This window comes from Urocampus carinirostris, chromosome 18 (assembly GCF_059441175.1).
Source record: "Urocampus carinirostris isolate Australia breed hairy pipefish chromosome 18, RoL_Ucar_1.0, whole genome shotgun sequence".
In the NCBI taxonomy this organism is placed as follows: Eukaryota; Metazoa; Chordata; class Actinopteri; order Syngnathiformes; family Syngnathidae; genus Urocampus; species Urocampus carinirostris.
Window position 1 is genome coordinate 26413788 of NC_142366.1, and position 21495 is coordinate 26435282.

The following is a 21495-nucleotide window of genomic DNA, read 5'->3' on the forward strand; positions in this document are numbered from 1 at the left end:
CCTCTGTTGGGGAAGCCATTAACAGAGCAGCAGGCCCAGAAAAATGAGCCTGCTCATGTCACTCGGCGTCAGAAACCCAACCACGGTCCCGGGGCCGTCCTCAGACGCCGGCGGCCCGTTTGACTGCTGCTTGTCCAAGCCTTTGAACTAGAAGAAGCCGAATAGATGGATGAATGGGGCCAATGTGTGAGGTGGGCACTGGGTGAGGGACGGTTTGTTATCTGAAATCGGGGTGTGGAAGGAGATGAGGTGAAGAAGGACCATGGGGGGATGGATGGGGGTCCGAGACGAGTTGACGGATCAAGGACGGCCAATACAGTCTTTCTGTCTTTTTAAAGTATTCCTCAAATCTCACAGAGTGTAAATAAGTACCGTATTTTCCGCACTATGAGGCGCACCGGGTTATAGGGCGCACCCCGAAAAAATAGTTTTTGGTCCTATATTTGACATACATAAGACGCACCGGATTATAAGGCGCTACAATGGGAACGTCGACAAAACAGTCAGATAGTTCAGTCAAACTTCTTACCCCCTTAACATTCCCAAAGCTTGCAAATACGTGTCGAGAACACGTGCGGATGCGGTGTCCGTACGATGTCACTCAAATGCATCGTTCCATCATTCGGAAGGTTAAAGTCTTGGGATTCAAGAAATGCCAACCATTCCTTAGTTTCTATTTTCTTTTTCGCTCGCAACTTTACTGTGCATATGACAATAAACACTTGGAATTGAGTTGAATTTCAAAATAGACACTCCATTCCATCCATTATCTGCACCGCTTATCACAGAAACATCGAGTTCAGTCTGAAACAAGATACAGGGAAAATATATAGCCAGAGTAGCTCACCGAAGTCGTTGTGTTCAATAATAATGTGCAGACATGGTCCTCTTATATCCGTGAGTTTAGTAAATCCAGGAGAATAAAATATTTACAAATACAGAATAGTAAAAAAATGCTTTCTGTATGCCGTCAACCACGTGCTATACGCATTCATCTTTTTCGGCCAATTGCAGGCTTTGTTTTGCCGCTTCAGCCTATGCCAGACTGTAAATGATAAAAAAGATCTGCCTCTTGACCTCCGAATAACTTTAGCCAATAGTGATCGTTATTTGTTATTCATTATCCATTATCCGTTATCGGTCAGTTCATAATACGCTACAAAGCCTAGGAGCCGGGACACTTACTGTCAGCCATTGTAAGGCGCTATAGTTGTCAAGCTAAGGTCCTAGCCCTAAAGCCTTGCTGCGATCATTGCGAATGCACCGTTCCCGGAGGTACTGCAATACCGGGCCGATGCGTGGAGTGGACAGAGCAAGCTCGATTCAACTGATGATTCAACTCCAAAAATCACAGCCGGCAAAATGAACGGAAAATGATACCGGTACTTAAAGTTTGATGCAGACCTGCAGAGTCCGGGAAAAAAGTGTATATTTCCAAAGGTAAGGGTGGGAAAAATATATCAGATGAACACATTTACTCACGCAACTCCTTTTTCTTTAACCCACTTTTTACCCCCTCTTCTTTCCTTGTCTGACCCTCACCTTTAGAGGTCCCCACTTAAACTCGGCACCCCGCGTTTGTTCCGCCCCTCATTTTTCGTTCACCCGTGCAAAACATATCAGAATAGGTGTCTAAAATAAATACAAATAAATACATTACAAAAATATAAAGTAGCAAATACATATTATACATGGGTTACACATATTTACAAAGAAAGACGGTACACCGAGAGAGTTTTCAAAGCTTTAATAATAATAATACAGCTTTGAGAGGGGAGTTAACGGTAGCAACACTCGTGCGCCGCTGGCGGCCGTTAGAAAAATGACATAAATTGGCCGCATCACTGGATAAGCCGCAGGGTTGAAAGTTAGGGGAAAAAGTAGCGGCTTATAGTCCGGAATTTACCGTAGTAAGTTGTCAAACTAATGCCATATTAAGAGGGAAAATGTTTAGATTTAAAAGTATTTCTTTAAAAATATGTCAGAAGGAAGGGAATTGTATCCACTAATCTTATAAGTACCGTATTTTCCGCACTATAAGGCGCACCGTGTTATAAGGCGCACCTTCAATGAATGATATATTTTTAAACTTTTTCCATACATAAGGCGCACCCCATTGTAAGGCGCTATAAGTGCATGCTGGTTTAAGATCAGGTAATTGTGCAATTTTGTAATTGTAATCCTGTGCAGTCCTTTGAGACATTTTTGTGATTAAGGGCGTCAGAAATAAATGTGACTTGACTTGACTTGGCTACAGTAGAGGATGTAGTTACGTTATGCAACGTTAGATGGTGCCGCGCTAAAGGGAATGTCAACAAAACAGTCAGATAGGTCAGTCAAACTTTATTAATAGATAACAAACAAGCTTTCCACAACTCCATTCACTCCCAAAATGAATAAACAGCCGTTTTATTATTTTCTCTGAGGTAAAGCATTTTTGTGACACATCTTTAACATCTTTGAACAACAGCAAGGCATAACATTTTACTTTTCCTCCATTTAGTCAACACGCAAAAAAACGTCTGATACTGTTATGGTAAATGAAACGTTAGTGCAATCGCAATATAGTGACACTCGTAATGTGCAAAAACAACAAGTGCAAAACAATAACAGTAAAGCAATAACATAATAACTGTAAAATGTAAAACGTTGTAGTGGGTTTTACATAATTCACCCATGGAACCATTGTTCAGTTAGCCAGTTTCTAGGGGGACTCTTAATTCTGCCGGCTCGAGCCACTCTCGTGTTCGATTCATTAATGTTGAACTCTCTCGCTGCAACTCTATTCCCGTGTTCTACTGCGTGACCGATCGCCTTGAGTTTAAACTGTGCGTTGTAAGCGTGTCTCTTAATAGGAGCCATTTCAGGGTCTTTATACAAACGCACAAATAAAAGAGAATCGTTGTTTAATATTTCCCAGTATGCACAGCGCACTTCTTCTTCTACGCGAAAAATCGGTGGCTGCTTACCGTAAGTTGCGAGACCTGGTAATTCAATATTGATCCATATATAAGGCGCACCGGATTATAAGGCGCATAGTCAGCTTTTTTTAAAAAAAATCTGATTTTATGTGCGCCTTATAGTGCGGTTAACGGTATGTGGTAGCAGTATTGCCGACGGCTCAAAATTTGGGTATCTGAAATATGTGGTGTCAGACATCTTCAAACTGGGACTATTTATCGGTTGATGTTTGACAAAGGCTTTTGGATCCAGGGATCATCAACATATCCCATTTCGGTCCTTTACGAAATCTTACCCTAAAACACACTTTTTATTCCATTTAACACCATGACAGGAATCCGGTCATTCAACTTCAACACTTCTAAAGAAAAAGACACTTTTCACACGGCTCCGTGATCTCTCTCCCCCCTTTTTGAGATATCACCTCTTGCCCCATCAAGGCCAACAGGCGAAAAAGAGAAAAAAATGTCCAGGGGAAAATAAATCTTCAGAAGACTCTGAAGAGATAAAAACAACGAGGACAAATTTCAGAATGAATCCTGGAGATTAAGAAAGAATCTGGCGGAATAAATCGAAAAATGAAACCCACTCCAGGTCCAATAATTGCACTAAGAGAAAGATTTACATTGTGTATTGATTGAGATAAGGGCATGAAGAGTTATTAGCCTTTTCTGTATTCGCAAAACGCTACAAGGCTTAAATCACAGAGGCGAAACAGGCAGCCCGCGGGCCGGATCAGGCCCGGTAAGGGATTGAATCCGGCCCGCGAGACAACGCTGAAGGAAGCGCAAGAGACAAACGAGCTGCAGTTAGAAATATGTCCGCTTGATTTTGCCCAAAGCCAGGCGCCTCTCACAAATACTGGACTTGTATTTCTTTCTTTCTCTCTCTCTCTTCCTCCCTTTTTCCTCTCACTTTCTATCCCTCTCTCTTTCCCTCGCTCTGTCTTTCTTTTTCTTACTTTATTCCTCTTTGTCTCGTTGTCTATCCGTGTCTTTTTACCTTCTTTTGCGCTCTCTTCCTTTTTTCCTTTTCTTTGTATTTTCTCACTCTCTCTTGTGTCCCCCTCCTCTCTTTAATTCCTTCTCTCTTTCTCTCTCTCTATTTCTCTTTGGATTTGTTTTTCTCTCTCTTTCTTCCCCCTCTCTCACTATTTCTCTTTTTATCTCTTTTGTTTCTCACGTTCTCTCTCTCTTGCTCTCTTTTGTCTCTCTTTCTTTCTCTCTTTCTTTGTCCCACCCTCTCTCTTTTTCTCTCCCTCTTTCTCTTATTTTTTCTCTCTTTTTTTTCTTTCTCCTCAATCTACTAGTCTTTCTTTCTTTGTTTCTTTCTTTCTCTCCGTCGTTCCTTTTCATTCCTTATTTCTTTCTTTCGTTCTTTCTTTGTTTCTTTCTTTCTCTCATCTTTCATTTTCATTCTTCCTTTTTTCTTTCTTTTGTTATGTCATTCTTTCTTTTCCCCCATCTTTCCTTTTCATTCTTCCTTTTTTATTTTTTTCCTTCTTTCCGTCCATCCCTCCATTTCATTCTTCCATCCTCATTAGTCCGGCCCCCGACAGTATGTTTGTTCTATCGTGTGGCCCCAGAGTTAAAATGAGTTTGACACCCTTGGCTTAAATAATGTATGGTTATAAAAATGTATCACATCAGAAATAATTCAGTCACAATGACCTCCTACATCACACTTGGAATATGATTGAATGAATGAAAACTTTATTTCGAACATTAAAATAAAAACAACAAAATAATGTTACATAATATGTTCGAAAAGGGGTAGTAAGAAGCAGACGCTTATTTTCCCTACCCTTTCATCTTCTCTATTAAATACACCAATGATAATAACAACAATAGTATTAATATTAATAATAACAGTTATGATATATCAATAGCAACAATAACAACAAAGTTAACCATAGGTCTAGACACACTATTCCTAATCTCTGGTATCACTCATACCCCATTTTCTTCATATCTGTATTATGCCAGTAATATTTTTTTGTATTTAAATTTGAACACGTGAAAAGTTGGACATTGTTTGATCTGGTCTTGTCAATTGTTCCAAAGTTTGACTCCACATACAGTCACACACATACTTTTCCTGGTGGTTCTCACCTTTGGGATTGTGAATTTACCACAGCCCCTTGAATTTTAATTCCCCTCTTTCCGAATGAATCATTTTTGGATGTTTTCTGGCACTATGTTTTTGCAATTTTGCAGTGAAAATTTTGACTGAATCATCATGATTTGTAAACAAGTCTGAATGCCAAGGTCTTATCCGAGCCTCAGAGGCAAAGACGTGGCAGAGGCTATATAGGCTGAAAATCACGGAAAGATTCAACGGTGCAAGCTTTTTCTTTATTTTGTCATGATTGGGTTGCGATATGGTTCTTGTAATGAAAAAGTATAATCAATTACCGTAAATTCCGGACTATAGAGGTGGCAGTAGCTCAGGAGGTAGAGCGCTCGTCTTGGGATCAAGGGATCCCTGTTCGAATCCCGGCTCGTCCGTGTTACATGTCAAAGTGTCCTTGGGTAAGACACTGAACCCCTAATACCTCCAATAAGCAGGTTAGCGCCTTACATGGCTGCAAGGCCGCTATTGGGAAATGTGGAGCATATTGTAAAGCGCTTTGGGAAGTCATTGACTTAAAAAGCGCTATATAAATTTCATTTCATTAGAGCGCACCTGATTATAAGCCGCACCCACCGCATTTCGAGGGGAAAACCGATTTTGTACATACACAAGCCGCACCTGAATATTAGCCGCATGCGCCCACATTGAATAAACGCAATTCAAACACAAAATTAACCCATACCCGATAAAGTCCAAAAAACACAGCCGGCAAATTGAACGGATAATGATACTGGTACTTAAGATTTAATGCAGACCTGCAGTGTCCGGGTGCCCGTTGAAAGTAATCCAAGGAAAAAAAGTGTATATTTCCAAAGGTAAGGGTGGGAAAAATGTATATCCACTATTGTCGGCCGCATCCACAAACACGTCTTACCTTTACTCCACTTCCCGTCAGCCCGCGTTTGCCCGGCCCCTTCTTTCTCATTTGCTCGTACAAAACATTTTAGAATAAGTTTCTAAAATAAATGCATCACAAAAATATACAGTTGCAAATACATATTATACATGGTTACACATATTAACAAAGAAAGACGGTACACCGAGAGAGTTTTCAAAGCTTTTAATAATAATAATATAACTTTCATCCCAAACCGTGCCTGTGAAGGGTAGCAAAACGCTACTAGCAACACGCTCTCAACACAGTAAATAGCTCTGTTAAAAAAAAACATACGGTGCTTGTAATAAGCACGGTAAACCGTCCTTATCCTCCTCCTTATACTGACGTCATCAAAGTCGTCTTCCTTCAGTATGGGAAAGAGACTTTGTCACATAGGCGTCGTCCCACGCTCCCTTATACGAAAACACGCTAGCAACACGCTCGCAAAGTAAAGTTTACGTGCGGTCGCTCTGTTTCCTTCTATATCGGACTGCCCGATTGCGTTTAACTTGAAAATTGCGTCATGTGGTTTTTTTTTTCTGCAATTTGCATGATGAGGATATGTCTACGCTAATTTAATTTGTGCACAAGCTAAGAAGTTGCAGTCTTCCTCGGCACATATTTTACAGCGGTCTAAATCTTACCTTTTGTACTCGAGCGCTGGCGGCCGTTAGAAAAATGACATAAATTGGCCGCATCACTGAATAAGCCGCAGGGTTGAACGTTTGGGGGAAAAAGTCGCGGCTTATAGTCCGGAATTTACGGAAATTAATAATTCCTCTTTCCCACCTCCGACTCAACGCAACCGTATCCCATCGGAACAGTCATGGGATCATCGGCTTCCATTCCCACAGATAGGCCCTGTATTTTGTGAGCTTACGGGCTATAGACCGACTGCTTTGCCCCTTAATGCCTGCCTGTCGTATATCAGCAGCTCTGCCACAGCCGAGCCCCTGATTTATGGTTGTTTATCTCCACACCCCCCCACTCGCACCCCCAAAACAGATGGGCCACAGTTATTTACCTAAGGAGAGGAAAAGCCCCATACCTGATAGAATAAATACAACAAACAAAGGAGTAAGCTCTTGGTTGCTATGAATTATTTTTTGATAGTACATAGTATTTGTATATTGTATTCTTTTTGCTTTATTATTGTATTGTTCTCAGCTCAGGGATGCTGCTGGAAATGGGAATTTCCCTGCGGGGATGAATAAAGTATCTATATCTATCTATCTCTATCTATCTCTATCTATCTATCTATCTCTCTATATATCTCTATCACTCTAACTATCTCTATCCATCTCTTTCTATCTATCTCTATCTATCTATCTATCCATCCATCTCTTCCCTTATCTATCTATCTCTATTTCTCTAACAATCTCTATCTAACTCTATCTATCTCTCTAACTATTTCTATCTGTCTATCTATCTCTATCTCTCTATCTCTATCTATCTATCTCTATCTCTCAAACTATCTATCTCTATCTCTCTAACTATCTCTATCCATCTCTATCTATCTATCTATCTAACTATCTTTATCTATCTAACTATCTTTATCTATCTAACTATCTTTATCTCTATCTATCTATCTATCTTTATCTATCTCTCTAACTATCTTTATCTATCTCTATATATCTATCTATCTATCCATCCATCTCTTCCCTTATCTATCTATCTCTATCGCTCTAACAATCTCTATCTATCTAACTCTATCTATCCATCTATCTCTATCTATCTCTATCACTCTATCTCTAACTATCTCTATCCATCTCTATCTATCTATCTATCTATCCATCTCTTCCCTTATCTATCTATCTCTATCTCTCTAACAATCTCTATCTACTTTCTCTATCTATCTAACTTTATCCATCTAACTATCTATCTCTATATCTATCTATCTATCCCCTTATCTATCTATCTCTATCTCTCTAACAATCTCTATCTATCTATCTCTATCTATCTCTCTAACTATATCTATCTATCTATCTATCTATCTCTATCTAACTATCTCTATCCATCTCTATCTATCTATCTATCTATCTTTATCTATCTCTCTAACTATCTTTATCTATCTCTATCTATCGGACCATCTATCGGACTATCTATCTATCGGACTATTGTCTATTGCTCGTTTCGGTGAGGTAAAAATTCCGTGACGATATTCTGCTGCCGTTATCCCATGGATTTGATTTTCCCTTTTTCCTTTTTCGAATCCCAACAGCGCAATTTCTCCAAACTGTCTCGCAATGTTGTTGCACGTACAGATTTGGTTTCGGCAGTTTGATGGATAAAATCCAGATTTTGACCTTTGCTTCCACCGGTCATAAATTGTGATTCCGGCTTTAGGTTTCTCATAATCCCGAGTCAGGCGCTTTCTTTTTTGTAGTTGTATGTCGTTTTATGTCGTACTCCCTACCTGCGTTGCATACTTGGATATCTCTTGGGTATTTAGGGTTTTTTTTTTGTATGTGTGTGAAAAGGTTTGCTTCTTCAGTACGTATTGAAAACCAGTTTTTCTGAGACTATATTTGGTTTGACTAGGTGTTTATGAACTACTTTGCTGTGAAACTGGTGTGCTGCAGAAAAATGTCCAATATCACTGAGACAGGCAGCACGGCGGCGCAGTGGTTAGCGCTTGTGCGGCACAGTTCATGTCATGGGAACCTGTCGTGGGTTCAAATCCAGCTCCAGACTTCCTGTGCGGAGTTTGTATGTTCTCACCGTGCTTGCGTGGGTTTCCTCCGGGCTCTCCGGTTTCCTCCCACGTTCCAAAAACATACATTTCAGGTGAATTGGCCGGTCCAAATTTGTCCCTAGGTGTGAATGAGCGAATGAGTTGTCTGTCCCTGTGTGCCCTGCGATTGGCTGGCAACCAGTTCAGGGTGTCCCCTGCCCACTGCCCGGAGATGGCTGGGATGGGCTCCAGCCCCCCCGCGACCCTAATAAGAATAAGCGGTACGGCTAATGAGATGAGATGAGATCACTGAGACAAAAAATTGGTCTTAGGATTGTCTTGGTCATTGATAACCACGTAGCAAACATAGTTAATATAGAGAAAAGACATGACTTTCCAGGATAAACATGGAATAAAGCCTTTAAATGGAAAACTGAGATTTAAAAACAATGTCAGGATTGCATATATCAGGGGTGTCCAACGTGGTGCCCACGGGCCCTAGATAGCCCACTAAGACCAACGAGAACCCCGCAGACTGCTCCTGAAAATATATCATTGGAAATTTTGATTTTCTAGGAAATTTGCTTTCTAACTGGCATTATGTTGAGCCTATTTAAACCTCTAATAATTACAATGTGTTATTTTAGAAATATATCTCCAAATAATAGCCTTTCACGCTAATCAGTCACGAGAAGTAGCTCTTCGAAAAGATTGGCGATCCCTGGTATATATGATGTTGTGTTTCTAGAAGTTAAAAAGCAAAATCAACCTGTCTTTATTCTTTTAATAACCTATACTATACTTTTTGTGGACAATATCTCTGTATTATTTGTAATTGCAACATCCTTTGCCTGGCAATCCTGGAAGGGGGATACCACATGTACGGTCCCTTCTCAAGGTTTCTTCATTTTCCTCATGTTGAGGTTTTTGAGTTTTTCCTTGCCCTCATGTGGGTTATAGATCAGGGGATGGTGTCATAATAGTCTGAAATAATAGTCTGTGCAATAACCTGTGCAGCCCTTTGAGACTCTTTGTGATTAAGCTTTACAAATATAAATGACTTGACTTGACTTCTCTAGCGGCGGCCATCGAAGGGTTCAAGTCAAGAGATGATCACATTGTTGATTACATGTAAATTGTCTGCGTCTATATAGCGCTTTCAAAGGCAATAAAGACCTCTCATAGCGCTTTACAATTTGCTTCACACTTACTCATTCACACACACTCACACACCGATAGCGGTGTCAGCCATGCAAGGCAACTACCTGCTTATCGGGAGAAGTAGGGATTCAGTGTCTTCCCCAAGGACACTACAACATATAACATGGAGGAGCCGGGAATCCAACCTGCGACTTCTTGATCCCTAGGACTCGACTAAAAATCACGATCCAGAAAAATCTTGCAATTTGACTCAATTAATTCTCTAAATTGTCTCTCGCAGAAATGGATACAAAACAAGTGGATTTAGATTCTTAATTTATTTTCTACAATAACAAATTGCCATGTTTAGACTTATTGTTGGTGATAGGAATGGGTGGAGAGGTGTTGTGAAATGAACTGATCTGCATTTTATATAGCGCTTTTCAAGTCAATGACTTCCCAAAGCGCTTTACAATGTGCTCCACATTTCCCAATAGCGGCCTTGTATTGCAGCCATGTAAGACGCTAACCTGCTTATTGGGTGTATTGGAAAATGAAAGGACACTTCGACATGTAACACGGACGAGCCGGGATTCGAACTGGGATCCCTTGATCCCAAGACGAGCGCTCTACCTCATGAGCTACTGCCGCCCCACTGTGAAAGGATAGGATGTTGGACGCGTTCTAAGGGATGGGCAGGGAACCTGTATGATGCAGTAGGGGTAAACCAGTGGAATCTGTCGGGACCTGCTGTTGAACAGAAGAGTCTGTTGTGTCACTCCGACCCGAGCGACATGGCCTTTCTTGTGTCCCGTCATCTGGAGGGACGAAAGCATGACCAACTTGGGTGCCGAGGTGTTTAACTTCTTTGGGTTTTTGGGCCATGCACCCAAATTTTTGTGTGTGTTTTTTGCTACTTTTTCCCTATTTTTCAAATGTTCTTAGTTTTTGTGCATGCTTTTGTCTTGCTGTTGGTCACCCCTCTCGAGGGATGTGACCAGGGTAGATAGATAGATGGATAGACAGCATGGAATTTTTAACAAATTCTTTGGGACTTTGTCCCTTCGTCCGTCCAATCAGATCTCACAGTGACGTGTTTAAATGCTCCAAGCTGTGTCATGACTACTGTTACTTTAAGTCGGCGTAAATACCTGTCGAAAGAAATGTTATCAACAGAAAACGCAAAAACAAGCGTGTTGAAAGGACCTTGGAGCCAACTCTCCATACATTTCATCCTTTATCCTGCTGATTTGTACAAAGTACAAGGAGGACAGATGTTAGACCTGCTCCGCCGTTGCCCGCCATGTCAGCTCAGCCGGGAGATATATTCCCTCGGCGCTCCCCGCCTCGGCCCACACTCGGTGTCGGGAACCCGGGGAAATCACCGGGACGGCAAAAGGATGTGTGTCATGACGGAACCTGGACAACATCAGACGGGGCCGGTTTATCTTGGCACGCTCGAGAAGCCCGTCTGGAGAAGTGCGTCTCGAGTGGTTTCAATTTGCGGTTCACCTCTGTGGCTGGCCCGTAAGACGCGCTTGTCGATCCTGAACAGGAATTTTTTTTAAATACCTCGGCTTTTTATGCCCACTGTATATTCTGCACTATAAAGCGCAGCGCGTTATAAAGCGCACTCATATACAATGTTCCCTGTCATTTTGCAGGGGTCTGAGCGTTCACACAAAGTTGGTGAGCAACGCTTGAAACAACAGTGAGCAAGAGCAATCCCAAGTGTGGCAACTAAATCATGATCAAACATGTCCAAAACTTGACATCAAGTTACATTTTGCTGAGTTTCCGGCAATGCAAAATTATTTTTCTCTTTTGAATGAATTGACTCATGTACTATTGCAAAGGTTGTACGGCCTACAAACGTCATTTGTTCTTACAATTCTTTCACAAGATATCCATTTCTTTTTATTTCCTGATAGATTTTGTCGCATAATACTCACATTTTGGGGGGCTTATTGAGTCGGTTGTAAGATACAGAACTGTACTTAATCACATTTTTGAGTGGAAGTACAATGTTGGCAACAAGATTCACCTGATATAATTGGAAATTATTTGAATGCAACACAAACTTTTTCTTCTTTTTTCCGTGTTTTTTTTTCTCCTTTTTTTTAATTCCTTTAAAAAAAGGTCTCATTGTGTTTATTTTTTCCAAGCTGTTACTTTTTTTCTTTTTGTTCCCTATTTACTTTTCTTTTCTTTTTTGGCTTGTTTTCTGAATTTTTCCTTCTTTTTTCTCTTCCTTTTGTTTCTTTTTTTCTCAGCTTTTCACTACTTTTTCATTTTGGTATTTTTTTCTTTTTTGTTCTATTCCCCCCTTCCTTTAAGTCATTTTGTGCATCATTTTACATCATATTTGGTCATGATGGGATTACAGAAGCAAAAACAACCCGAAGAGCCGTTTAGGACCCGAAAGAGCCGTTTCCTTTTTGTGAGCTGAGCCGAAAAAGCCGGTTCTCGACAAATTCTACTAACTTTACTCAACTTCGTTCTACTTCGACTCTAAAATACCGCATTTAGGACACAACGTGTATTTTGACCTTCATGCACTGTAACTTTGACTTAAAACGCTTCTTAATTAGTAATTTTGAGCCCTCATTTTTGTGCGCTAGATTTTTTTGTGCGCTGAGAATGTGCAAGCAGTGCGCAATTGCGCACACGCGCAGCTTAGAGGGAACACTGCTCATATATAAGGTGCAATGGAATATAAGGAGCACTTAATTAAAACTACTAGAGCTATCATATTTATTCGTGTATAACCGTTAAGCATTTTTAACACTTATGGTGCAGTTTAGTGCAATGATTAATCAATCGTAAAATTTCACTGACCAAAATCACAAAGCACAGATGCAATGGGAATTGAACCCGGGTTGCGGGAGTTAGAGTGCCGAAGCCTAACCACCAGTGTGACAGATTACATACGAAAAAGGCATTTGATTATAACTCGCTACTTTGAATCCAACCCTTTTAAACTTTTAATACTAACCCTGCAAACAGACCACCAGTGATACAGATGACATACAAAAAGGCATTCCATTTTAATCTCATTATCAGATTTTTACTCTTGGTGCCGGAAACGAATGTTCGAGAATGGAGAAAACGGAAAGATATAAATGAACGCAAAAAGGCAGGAGGAGGGAAACTAAAAGATATAAATGAATGCATAAAAAAACACGACGATGAAAACAACTCTTTGTTGTATCTGGCTTTGCGTTTATTTATATCTTTCTGGACCATTTCTGTTTTCTCCATTCTGTAACTTTCGCTTCTGGCACCAAGAGTAAAAATGTGATAATGAGATTAATATAGAATGCCTTTTTGTATGTCATCTGTATCACTAGTGGTCTATCTGCAGGGTTAGTATGGGTGCTTGAAATCCTTAAAAATGCTTGAATTTTATTATGTTTTTTAAGGATTGAAAAGTGCTCCAATTCAGGGTGATGTGCTTGTAAAATACTTGAAATTGTTGCCTTGTTTCTCAAAGAGTCTGCACAAAAATGACACCGATACTGCTGTCAAGTGGCTTTGCCTTGACATTTTTCTGCGTGATTAACGGCAGCTGGCATAAGTTTGTATGGCCCCTATGGAACAGGTGCATAGCACCGTGAAATGTGTTTCAGGACTTCGTATCTATTATGGACATTTATAATAGGCCATGCAAATCATTAACAGGGTTGGGTAGGGTTACTTGATTACTTTCAATTACTTTTGGATTACTCCAATACCAAATATGGTAATAAAAGAGAAAAGAAACTAAATATGAATAAAATGACTCAATTGTGTGCAGGCTATGGGAGTAACGGAACACATGGAACGGCAAAAATGATGTTGGCAAGCTGTTTGGATTTCTTTTCATTTTGTTTCTGTAGCATTTGATGTTCGTTTGGCCGGAGATCAAAGAGATCAAAGCCAGGAGAGAAAGCTTACCACGTGTTGGGAGTCATAATTGTATTTATATTTAGTTTCTTTTGTCTTTTATGAGCATATTTGGTATTGGAGTAATCCAAAAATAATTGAAAGTAATCAAGTTAAAGTAACCCTACCCAACCCTGCTTATTAAGGTAGAGTTTCCAGTTGTATATTGTAAAAGGAAAAACTTCCTGCAACTGAAAATGTTAGCTACACATTACTGGGAAGAAATTTGTCTCAAAAATATTTAGACATGTTTTCTTCAGATCCACAATAATATTTGTGATTTACTCGAGATTAAAAATTCCATATTTCATTGGCAGATATATTTGTGGATATACAAAATATATGATTAACACCTGATTTTTTTAATGGTACTGGAGGAATCGGACATTAGTTTTGAAAGTCCTTAAAAAGTGCTTGAAATTGGTGATAAAAAAGGTGCACGAACCCTGCTCGTGGTAAGTGTTGCTGCTGATTCCCGTAGTAAGCAATTTTATGGCGATTTGTATAAATACTATATGAATTTCCAGTCTCATCCACCATATTTTGCCTTATATAAGGCGCACCGGGTTATAAGGCACACTTTCAAATTTCTGGCCAATTTGAGGTTTTAGGTGCGCCTTATAATCTGGAAACACGGTTATTCAAACACCTGCAATGTGAGTTCATTCGGATTTGACGCTGGAGATAAATGGTCTTTTTGATAAATGCTCTGGCGTTCTAAAACACTCCCTAAATCTTTGCCCAAACCACATTGGTCTCTGTCTAGTTTCAGTCCGAACCTCGGTGGAAACGTCCTCTTAATTGTGCTGTAAATCACTGCCGCATAACTCCTCCAGCGCGGTGCAAAAGTGTTAAAAATGAAGTCCGTGGCTTTAGGACAAGAACCCGATAAAGGGAATCAATCCGATCCACTATTCTGCGTCGTTGCCTCGGCTCTAATGACGGAGTTTTTCAGTTCAAGATGATATTTGACGCATGAGTTTGTTTCTCTCGTTAGATTTAAATTGATGTCTTTTGAAAAAGTCACGTTAAAAGTCATTTTTTAACAAAAAAATTAAATATGTATACAGACGCTCCCCATTCGAGTTATGTAAAACGGTAGATACGAACATTTTTTTTCGGGGTGTCGAAAAATATCCAGACATTGCTGTAAGTTAGATTTTGTATTATGCGGTCATTTTTCCGAGTACAGGACAGTACTGTAGTGCTTCTTTCCGCCACTACTGGTGTGTGGCGCTGTGAGAGATCACCCTGCATCCACCTCGAAGAGGAAATCCTCTTCCTAGTCCGTGTGTAAACATTCTATACTGTATCTCCAGCGCACTAGGGACTTTAACATTTTCATTGCTTGATATCTCGTGCATCCATTCAATATGGTTGGTGTAAAGAAGAGGCGAGACTTTTCTTTTTAAATGAAAGTGGAATAAGAAAGCTTGATGCGGTTGAGAAAATGGTTGGATTGCTTATTTTCGGTCACTTGGTACCGCGGCGGAGGAAGAAGCTTGACTCTTGAAGCCCATCTTCCAAAAGTAAGTTTAACTTCACTTTATCTTTATAGAGCATATTATTTTATAAAATGTTTATTTTTTTTAGTACAAAACAATACAGGTTACTTATACAGAGCTTAAACATACTTACATAAACCTCAAACATACAAAATGAAGCACTGAAGCCACTTATGAACAAATTGGACTTACAAACGATCGTCCAGATGACAATTGTATTAATCTCTAGTTTGGGAAATAAATGCCTTACAGGTCCTCTACTAGCACCTTAATAGTAATGGCAAAACATCCATGTCAAAGTCTACGACTCAAGAGATTCTGGCCTTCAATAGAATAGAATAGAATATACCTTTATTGTCATTGTTACAACATGGGTTGTATATATTGTGACAACGAAAGTGGACGTGGCACTCCAGTTCCACGTTTTGCAGTGAGGATAAAGAAAACAAAAAGATAAAGGAACAAAGAAGATGTTTGTACTGTCCTTGTTGCATAGGCTTTGTTTTCCTCCGGAGGGGGTGAGGGACAGACAGAGATGGCCGGATCCAACTAGATGTTTGATCTTACTGTACACACCGTCCAGTGTTTTTTCCCCTGGTTGCTCGGTTCACGTATTGAATGAATTTGGGAAGTACAGTCCTTAAGCATGCCTGATTAAAGTCGCCGGCGACGATAAAAGCAAGGCAGAGTGGAAAAGAAAAAGCCGTATCAATAAAGTTGTGACTTTTCATGGAAAACACCAAATTGTCTGGATAACCCCAAACTTTTAAACGGTAGTGTACATCGGTTGGTATCATACTCTGCGGCAGTGTTCCCTCTAAGCTGCGCGCGTGCGCAATTGCGCACTGCTCGCACATTCTCAGCGCACAAAAAAATCTAGCCAGCGCACAAAAATGAGTGCTCAAAATTATAAGAAGCGACTTATGTCAAAGTTACAGTGCATGAAGGTCAAAATACACGGGTTCCCCTGACGTTGTTTCCTAAATGCGGTATTTGGAAGTCGAACGAAGTTGAGTAAAGTTAGTAGAGTATGTCGGGAACCGGCTTCTTCGGCTCGGCTCACAAAAAGGAACCGGCTCTTTCGGGTCCTAAACGGCTCTTCGGGTTGTTTTTGCTTCTTTAATCCCAACATGACCAAATATTATGTAAAATTATGCACAAAATGACCTAAAGGAAGGGGGGAATAGAACAAAAAAGAAAAAAATACCAAAATGAAAAAGTAGTGAAAAGCTGAGAAAAAAAGAAACAAAAGGAAGAGAAAAAAAAGAAGGAAAAATTTAGAAAAAAGCCAGAAAAAAGAAAAGAAATGTAGGAAAAAAGAAAATAGAGAACAAAAAGAAACACAATGAGATTTTTTTAAAGAAATTTTTTTAAAAAAGTAGAAAAAAACACTGAAAAAAAGAATAAAAAGTTTGTGTTGCATTCAAATAATTTCCAATTATATCAAGTCAATCTTGTTGCCAACATCGTACTTCCACTAAAAAATGTAATTAAGTACAGTTCTGTATCTTACAACCGACTCAATAAGCCCCTAAAATGTTAATATTATGTGACAAAATATGTCAGGAAATAAAAAGAAATCTTGTAAGAGAATTGTAAGAACAAAGACGTTTGTAGGCCATACAACCTTTGCAATAGTACATGAGTCAATTCATTCAAAAGAGAAAAATCATTTTGCATTGCCGGAAACTCGTCAAAATGTAACTTGATGTCAAGTTTTGGACATGTTTGATAATGACTTAGTTGCCACACTTGGGATTGCTGTTGCTCACTGTTGTTTCAAGCGTTGCTCACCGATTTTGTGTGAACACTCAGACCCCTGGAAAATGACAGGGAACATTGCTCTGCGGCGTTTTATGAGCAATCTTTTAGCTTCCATTTTTTTCCCTGTGACCTAAATCGTGGACAACAGAGATGAGCGCAATAACCGATGGAAGCAAAACTTCGACTCGTCGGTTCATCGGGCCGCTGTTTATTTAGGTGTGGTACTCGGGGATACAGATGTCGAGCGCTCCTATTGACTCGGCAGCGAGGACATCAAGCGGAAACGTTAAGCCAATAACGCGAGACAAACAGCGAGAGCGGAGGAGCCAAAGACAACACCGAGCGAAGGGAAAGTGTCCTGCTGGCATTGTCTTTCCCAGAGTCCGGTGTTATTTGAAAAGCAGCTGAAGGCCGACACTGGCTCTCCTCCCACTCCATGGCGCTCTTCCTCCCCTCTCCGCATTCACTCCACCATCTGTTCTCCCCTTCTCTTCTCAGGCCGCTCTAAGTGCCTTGAAACAGCTGTCGGAGCAGGGACTGGACCCGGTGGAGAACCCCGTCAAGGTACGGTAGCCCCGTCCGCCCGCCCGGGTCAGAGCCAGGTGTCTGTCTGCTTCCTGTTTGTATATAGCAGGGGTAGGGAACCATATATGGCTCTTTTCATGAGTACCTATGGCTCCGAAATAAAATGTCCCATCTCATTAGCTACACCGCTTATCCTCAGTAGGGTCGCGGGGGTGCTGGAGCCCATCCCAGCAATCATCAGGCAGTGGGCAGGGGACACCCTGAACTGGTTGCCAGCCAATCGCAGGGCACACAGGGACAACTCACTTACCCATTCACACCTAGGGACAATTTGGACCAGCCAATTCACCTGAAATGCATGTTTTTAAAATAAAATGTAACTACCGTAAATTCCAGACTATAGAGCGCACCTGATTATAAGCCGCACCCACCACATTTTAAGAGGAAAACCGATTTTGTACCTACACAAGCCGCACCTGTATATAAGCCGCAGGCGCCCACATTTAAACATGTAACACAAACACAAAATGAACCCAAACCCGACTTCAAGTCCCGCGATTGTAACTAAATGTCCTTCATTAAAGTCCAAAAATCACAGCCGGCAAAATGAACGGAAAATGATACCGGTACTTAAGGTTTGATGCAGACCTGCAGAGTCCGGGTCCCGTTGAAAGTAATCCGAGGAAAAAAGTGTATATTTCCAAAGGTAAGGGTGGGAAAAATATATCAGATGAACACATTTACTGACGCAACTCCTTTTTCTTTAACCAACTTTTTACCCCTTCTTCTTTTCTTGTCCGTCCCTCACCTTTAGCGGTCCCCACTTAAACTCGGCACCCCGCGTTTGTTCCGCCCCTCATTTTTCGTTCACCCGTGCAAAACATATCAGAACAAGTGTCTAAAATAAATACAAATAAATACATTACAGGCAGCACGGCAGCGCAGTGGTTAGCGCTTGTGCGGCACAGTTCATGTCATGGGAACCTGTCGTGGGTTCAAATCCAGCTCCAGACTTCCTGTGCGGAGTTTGTATGTTCTCCCCGTGCTTGCGTGGGTTTCCTCCGGGCACTCCGGTTTCCTCCCACATTCCAAAAACATGCATTTCAGGTGAATTGGCCGGTCCAAATTGTCCCTAAGTGTGAATGAGCGAACGAGTTGTCTGTCCCTGTGTGCCCTGCGATTGGCTGGCAACCAGTTCAGGGTGTCCCCTGCCCACTGCCTGGAGATGGCTGGGATGGGCTCCAGTCCCCCGCGACCCTAATGAGGATAAGCGCTATGGCTAATGAGATGAGATGAAATACATTACAAAAATATACAGTTGCAAATACATATTATACATGGGTTACATATTATACAATAGTTCATATACCGCATCACTCAATAAGCCGCAGGGTTGAAAGTTGCGGCTTATAGTCCGGAATTTACGGTATCTCTTCTGTGGCGCTCCAAAGTCAAGTGATTTCATCCCGATTTTGGTCCGTATAAAGCTAAAGCAACTTCATGCAGAAGTTCGATAAGAAACCATTTCAACTGATAAATAAAAACGCTGACTTTGATTGGGTGAGCAGTACAGGTGGGCGGATCTCTGCACACAGCGCAAGGCACTTCCTTCTCTCTCTCTCCCTCAGTGCAGTCTACACCCAAAGTGAATATGACGATATGCTTATCGTTTCCAGTCATTTGTGACATTTTTACAAAAGAACTTTGCATGCACATTGTTTTGAAACCGATAGATAGATAAATAGATACTTTATTCATCCCCGTAGGGAAATTCACACTTCCAGCAGTCTACCCTGTTGTATATTAACAGATTAACATGATGCCCTAGGGGTGCTTGTAGCGGAGTGGATGACGTCACACGCTAGTCCAAAAGTTCGACATCCCTGAGGCAGATGGAAATCTTTTTCTTTGTGTCCAGGGATACACCACCTCGTGTTAGCGAATCCGTCTCCTCTCCGATTCCCGTAGGCCTTCGTGTCTCTGTATAGCGGCGCTGAAGCCGGATAGCTCCGGTCCGGGTAGCTCCGGGTGGCTACACGTTAGCGTCCGGGATGCTAAACGTGTGCCACGTTTCCACAAAAACACAGCAACTGCACTCCCTGTGCGCTTCAATGTTTTTCGCCAGCACAGCCAGTTGGTCTTATTTGGTAGTGATTTCACATTTACCATGATTACGGACGGTACCGATGACTTATAACGCCGCTAGCCGCTTCGCTAGCTCCGGCTCTTCTTCCATCAATAGGCCCCCTCATCACGCCGGCACGAGAATTCGTCAGGGCAAGGAGTTGATTCTTCGGATAAACGCATTTTTGAGCGCTAAAACCCATGTCCATAGGATAGAATGTCATCCAAAGTGCAGTTGTCAAACGGGAAGAAAAACACCGAAGATAGGAGCAGACAATAAAACAATAAATCACAAAAAGTGCGATATAACAGGGGAGCTGCTGGAAAAGGCAGCCGCTTTGAAGGACAAATTTCATGGGAAAAAAATGGCCTCAACACTCTTATTTTTAGGGGTACAACTCTATGGACTCTGATGTGGTTGTTTAGGTTTCTTTGTCCACTTTTTCCCTTCTATGCACCTGTGATGCCGTTTCGATTCCAATAAAAGCCAATGGGTTCAAAGGGGATACTGAATCTGACTTTGTGTTCCCAGAACACGGAAACCTGCGGCAAGGACGACGGACTTTAAACAGACTAACTCAGGCACCACCACTCAGGTCTGCACGGATTCAAAGGCTGTCGTCCAGGAGCTGAACCACCCCCCCTCCCCGTTTTCGCTCACTTTTCCCCTTAACCACCTCCTGCCTGAGCCCGAAATATAACTTCTCCCACGCACACACCTACACCCCACGACGGCCACTGTATCCTGCATAACCTGTCCAGGATGCACACCTTGACGCAAGCGACTGAAAGCCCCATGACCTGAGTCTATGTGAAGACAACACTATCTCCACACATTAGTAACGAAGTTTGAGCCTCCGCTTAGTTCTAATTAAGATAATAAACCATAACAAGCGATATGCATGGTCCTGTTCGAAATGGAGGGAAGTCCAACACTGACGGTTCCTGTCAGATTCTTGTTTGTCGGTATGGTTAACATGAGATGTCTACCCCATGCCATTGAAATAGAAAAGAACATTTTTAGTCGAGAGGAAAAACAACTCGTAGCGTATTTGTTTTTGTTTTCTTTGATTCTGGATCATTACTCTTAACCATGCTTGAGTACTGTATTTGAAATTAACCAATGCCAGTGCTGTGAAAGTTCTAGTCGTTGTCTTCATATATAGTCCACTAGCTTACCTTGTATGCTGACTTAAAAAAAAAAATGACTTAATCTATCTCTATGGACGTGTATGAATTGCAAGAGTATCATATACTGAAAAGTAACACAATAAACGTTTTTTTGTTTCATGTGGACAAACGTGGTGTGGAGGGGAGACCTCCGAGGCAGGCTGCTCCGGTCCGCCTTGGTACCATTTTCGAAGTCGTGACCACGCCGGCGCGTACCCGACATGCAGGTTACTAGGTGTGGCAGTACGATTGTCAAGTTACAGTGAAGAAAAGTATTTGAACCAATGTTCCAACTGCGCACTACCCAGAGCTTTTCCGCGCACAAGAGAATCTAGCCAGCTCACCAAAATCAGGGCTCGAAATTGCTAATGAAGAAGCCAATTAAGTCAAAGTTACAGTGCATGAAGGTAAAAATACACGGGTTCCCCTAACGCTGTGTTTTAAATGCGGTATTTTGAAGTCAATGTCAAAGTAGAACAAAGTTGAGTAAAGTCAGAAGAGTTTTTTGAGAACCGGCTTCTTCGGCTCGGCTCACTAAAAGGAACCGGCTCTTTCGGGTCCCAAACGGCTCTTCAGGTTGTTTTTGCTTCTTTAATCCCTACACGACAAAATATTATGTAAATTGTGCAAAAAAAGGACTTAAAGGAAGGGGGGGAAATAGAACAAAAAAATAAAAAAATACCAAAATGGAAAAAGTA

General features: G+C 41.2%; 1 protein-coding gene across 1 annotated transcript in view; it reads left to right on the forward strand.

Moving 5' to 3' along the window:
• The window catches only part of stau2 (staufen double-stranded RNA binding protein 2), a 169198-nt gene extending 148281 nt beyond the window's left edge, over window positions 1-20917 (forward strand). The window contains exons 14-15 of the mRNA XM_088322111.1: window positions 17477-17542; window positions 20160-20917. Of these exons, the coding sequence (XP_088178237.1) occupies window positions 17477-17542; window positions 20160-20195 (102 nt within the window). The 3' untranslated portion in view covers window positions 20196-20917. The remainder of the gene's footprint in view (window positions 1-17476; window positions 17543-20159) is intronic.
• The last annotated feature ends 578 nt before the right edge of the window (window positions 20918-21495 follow it).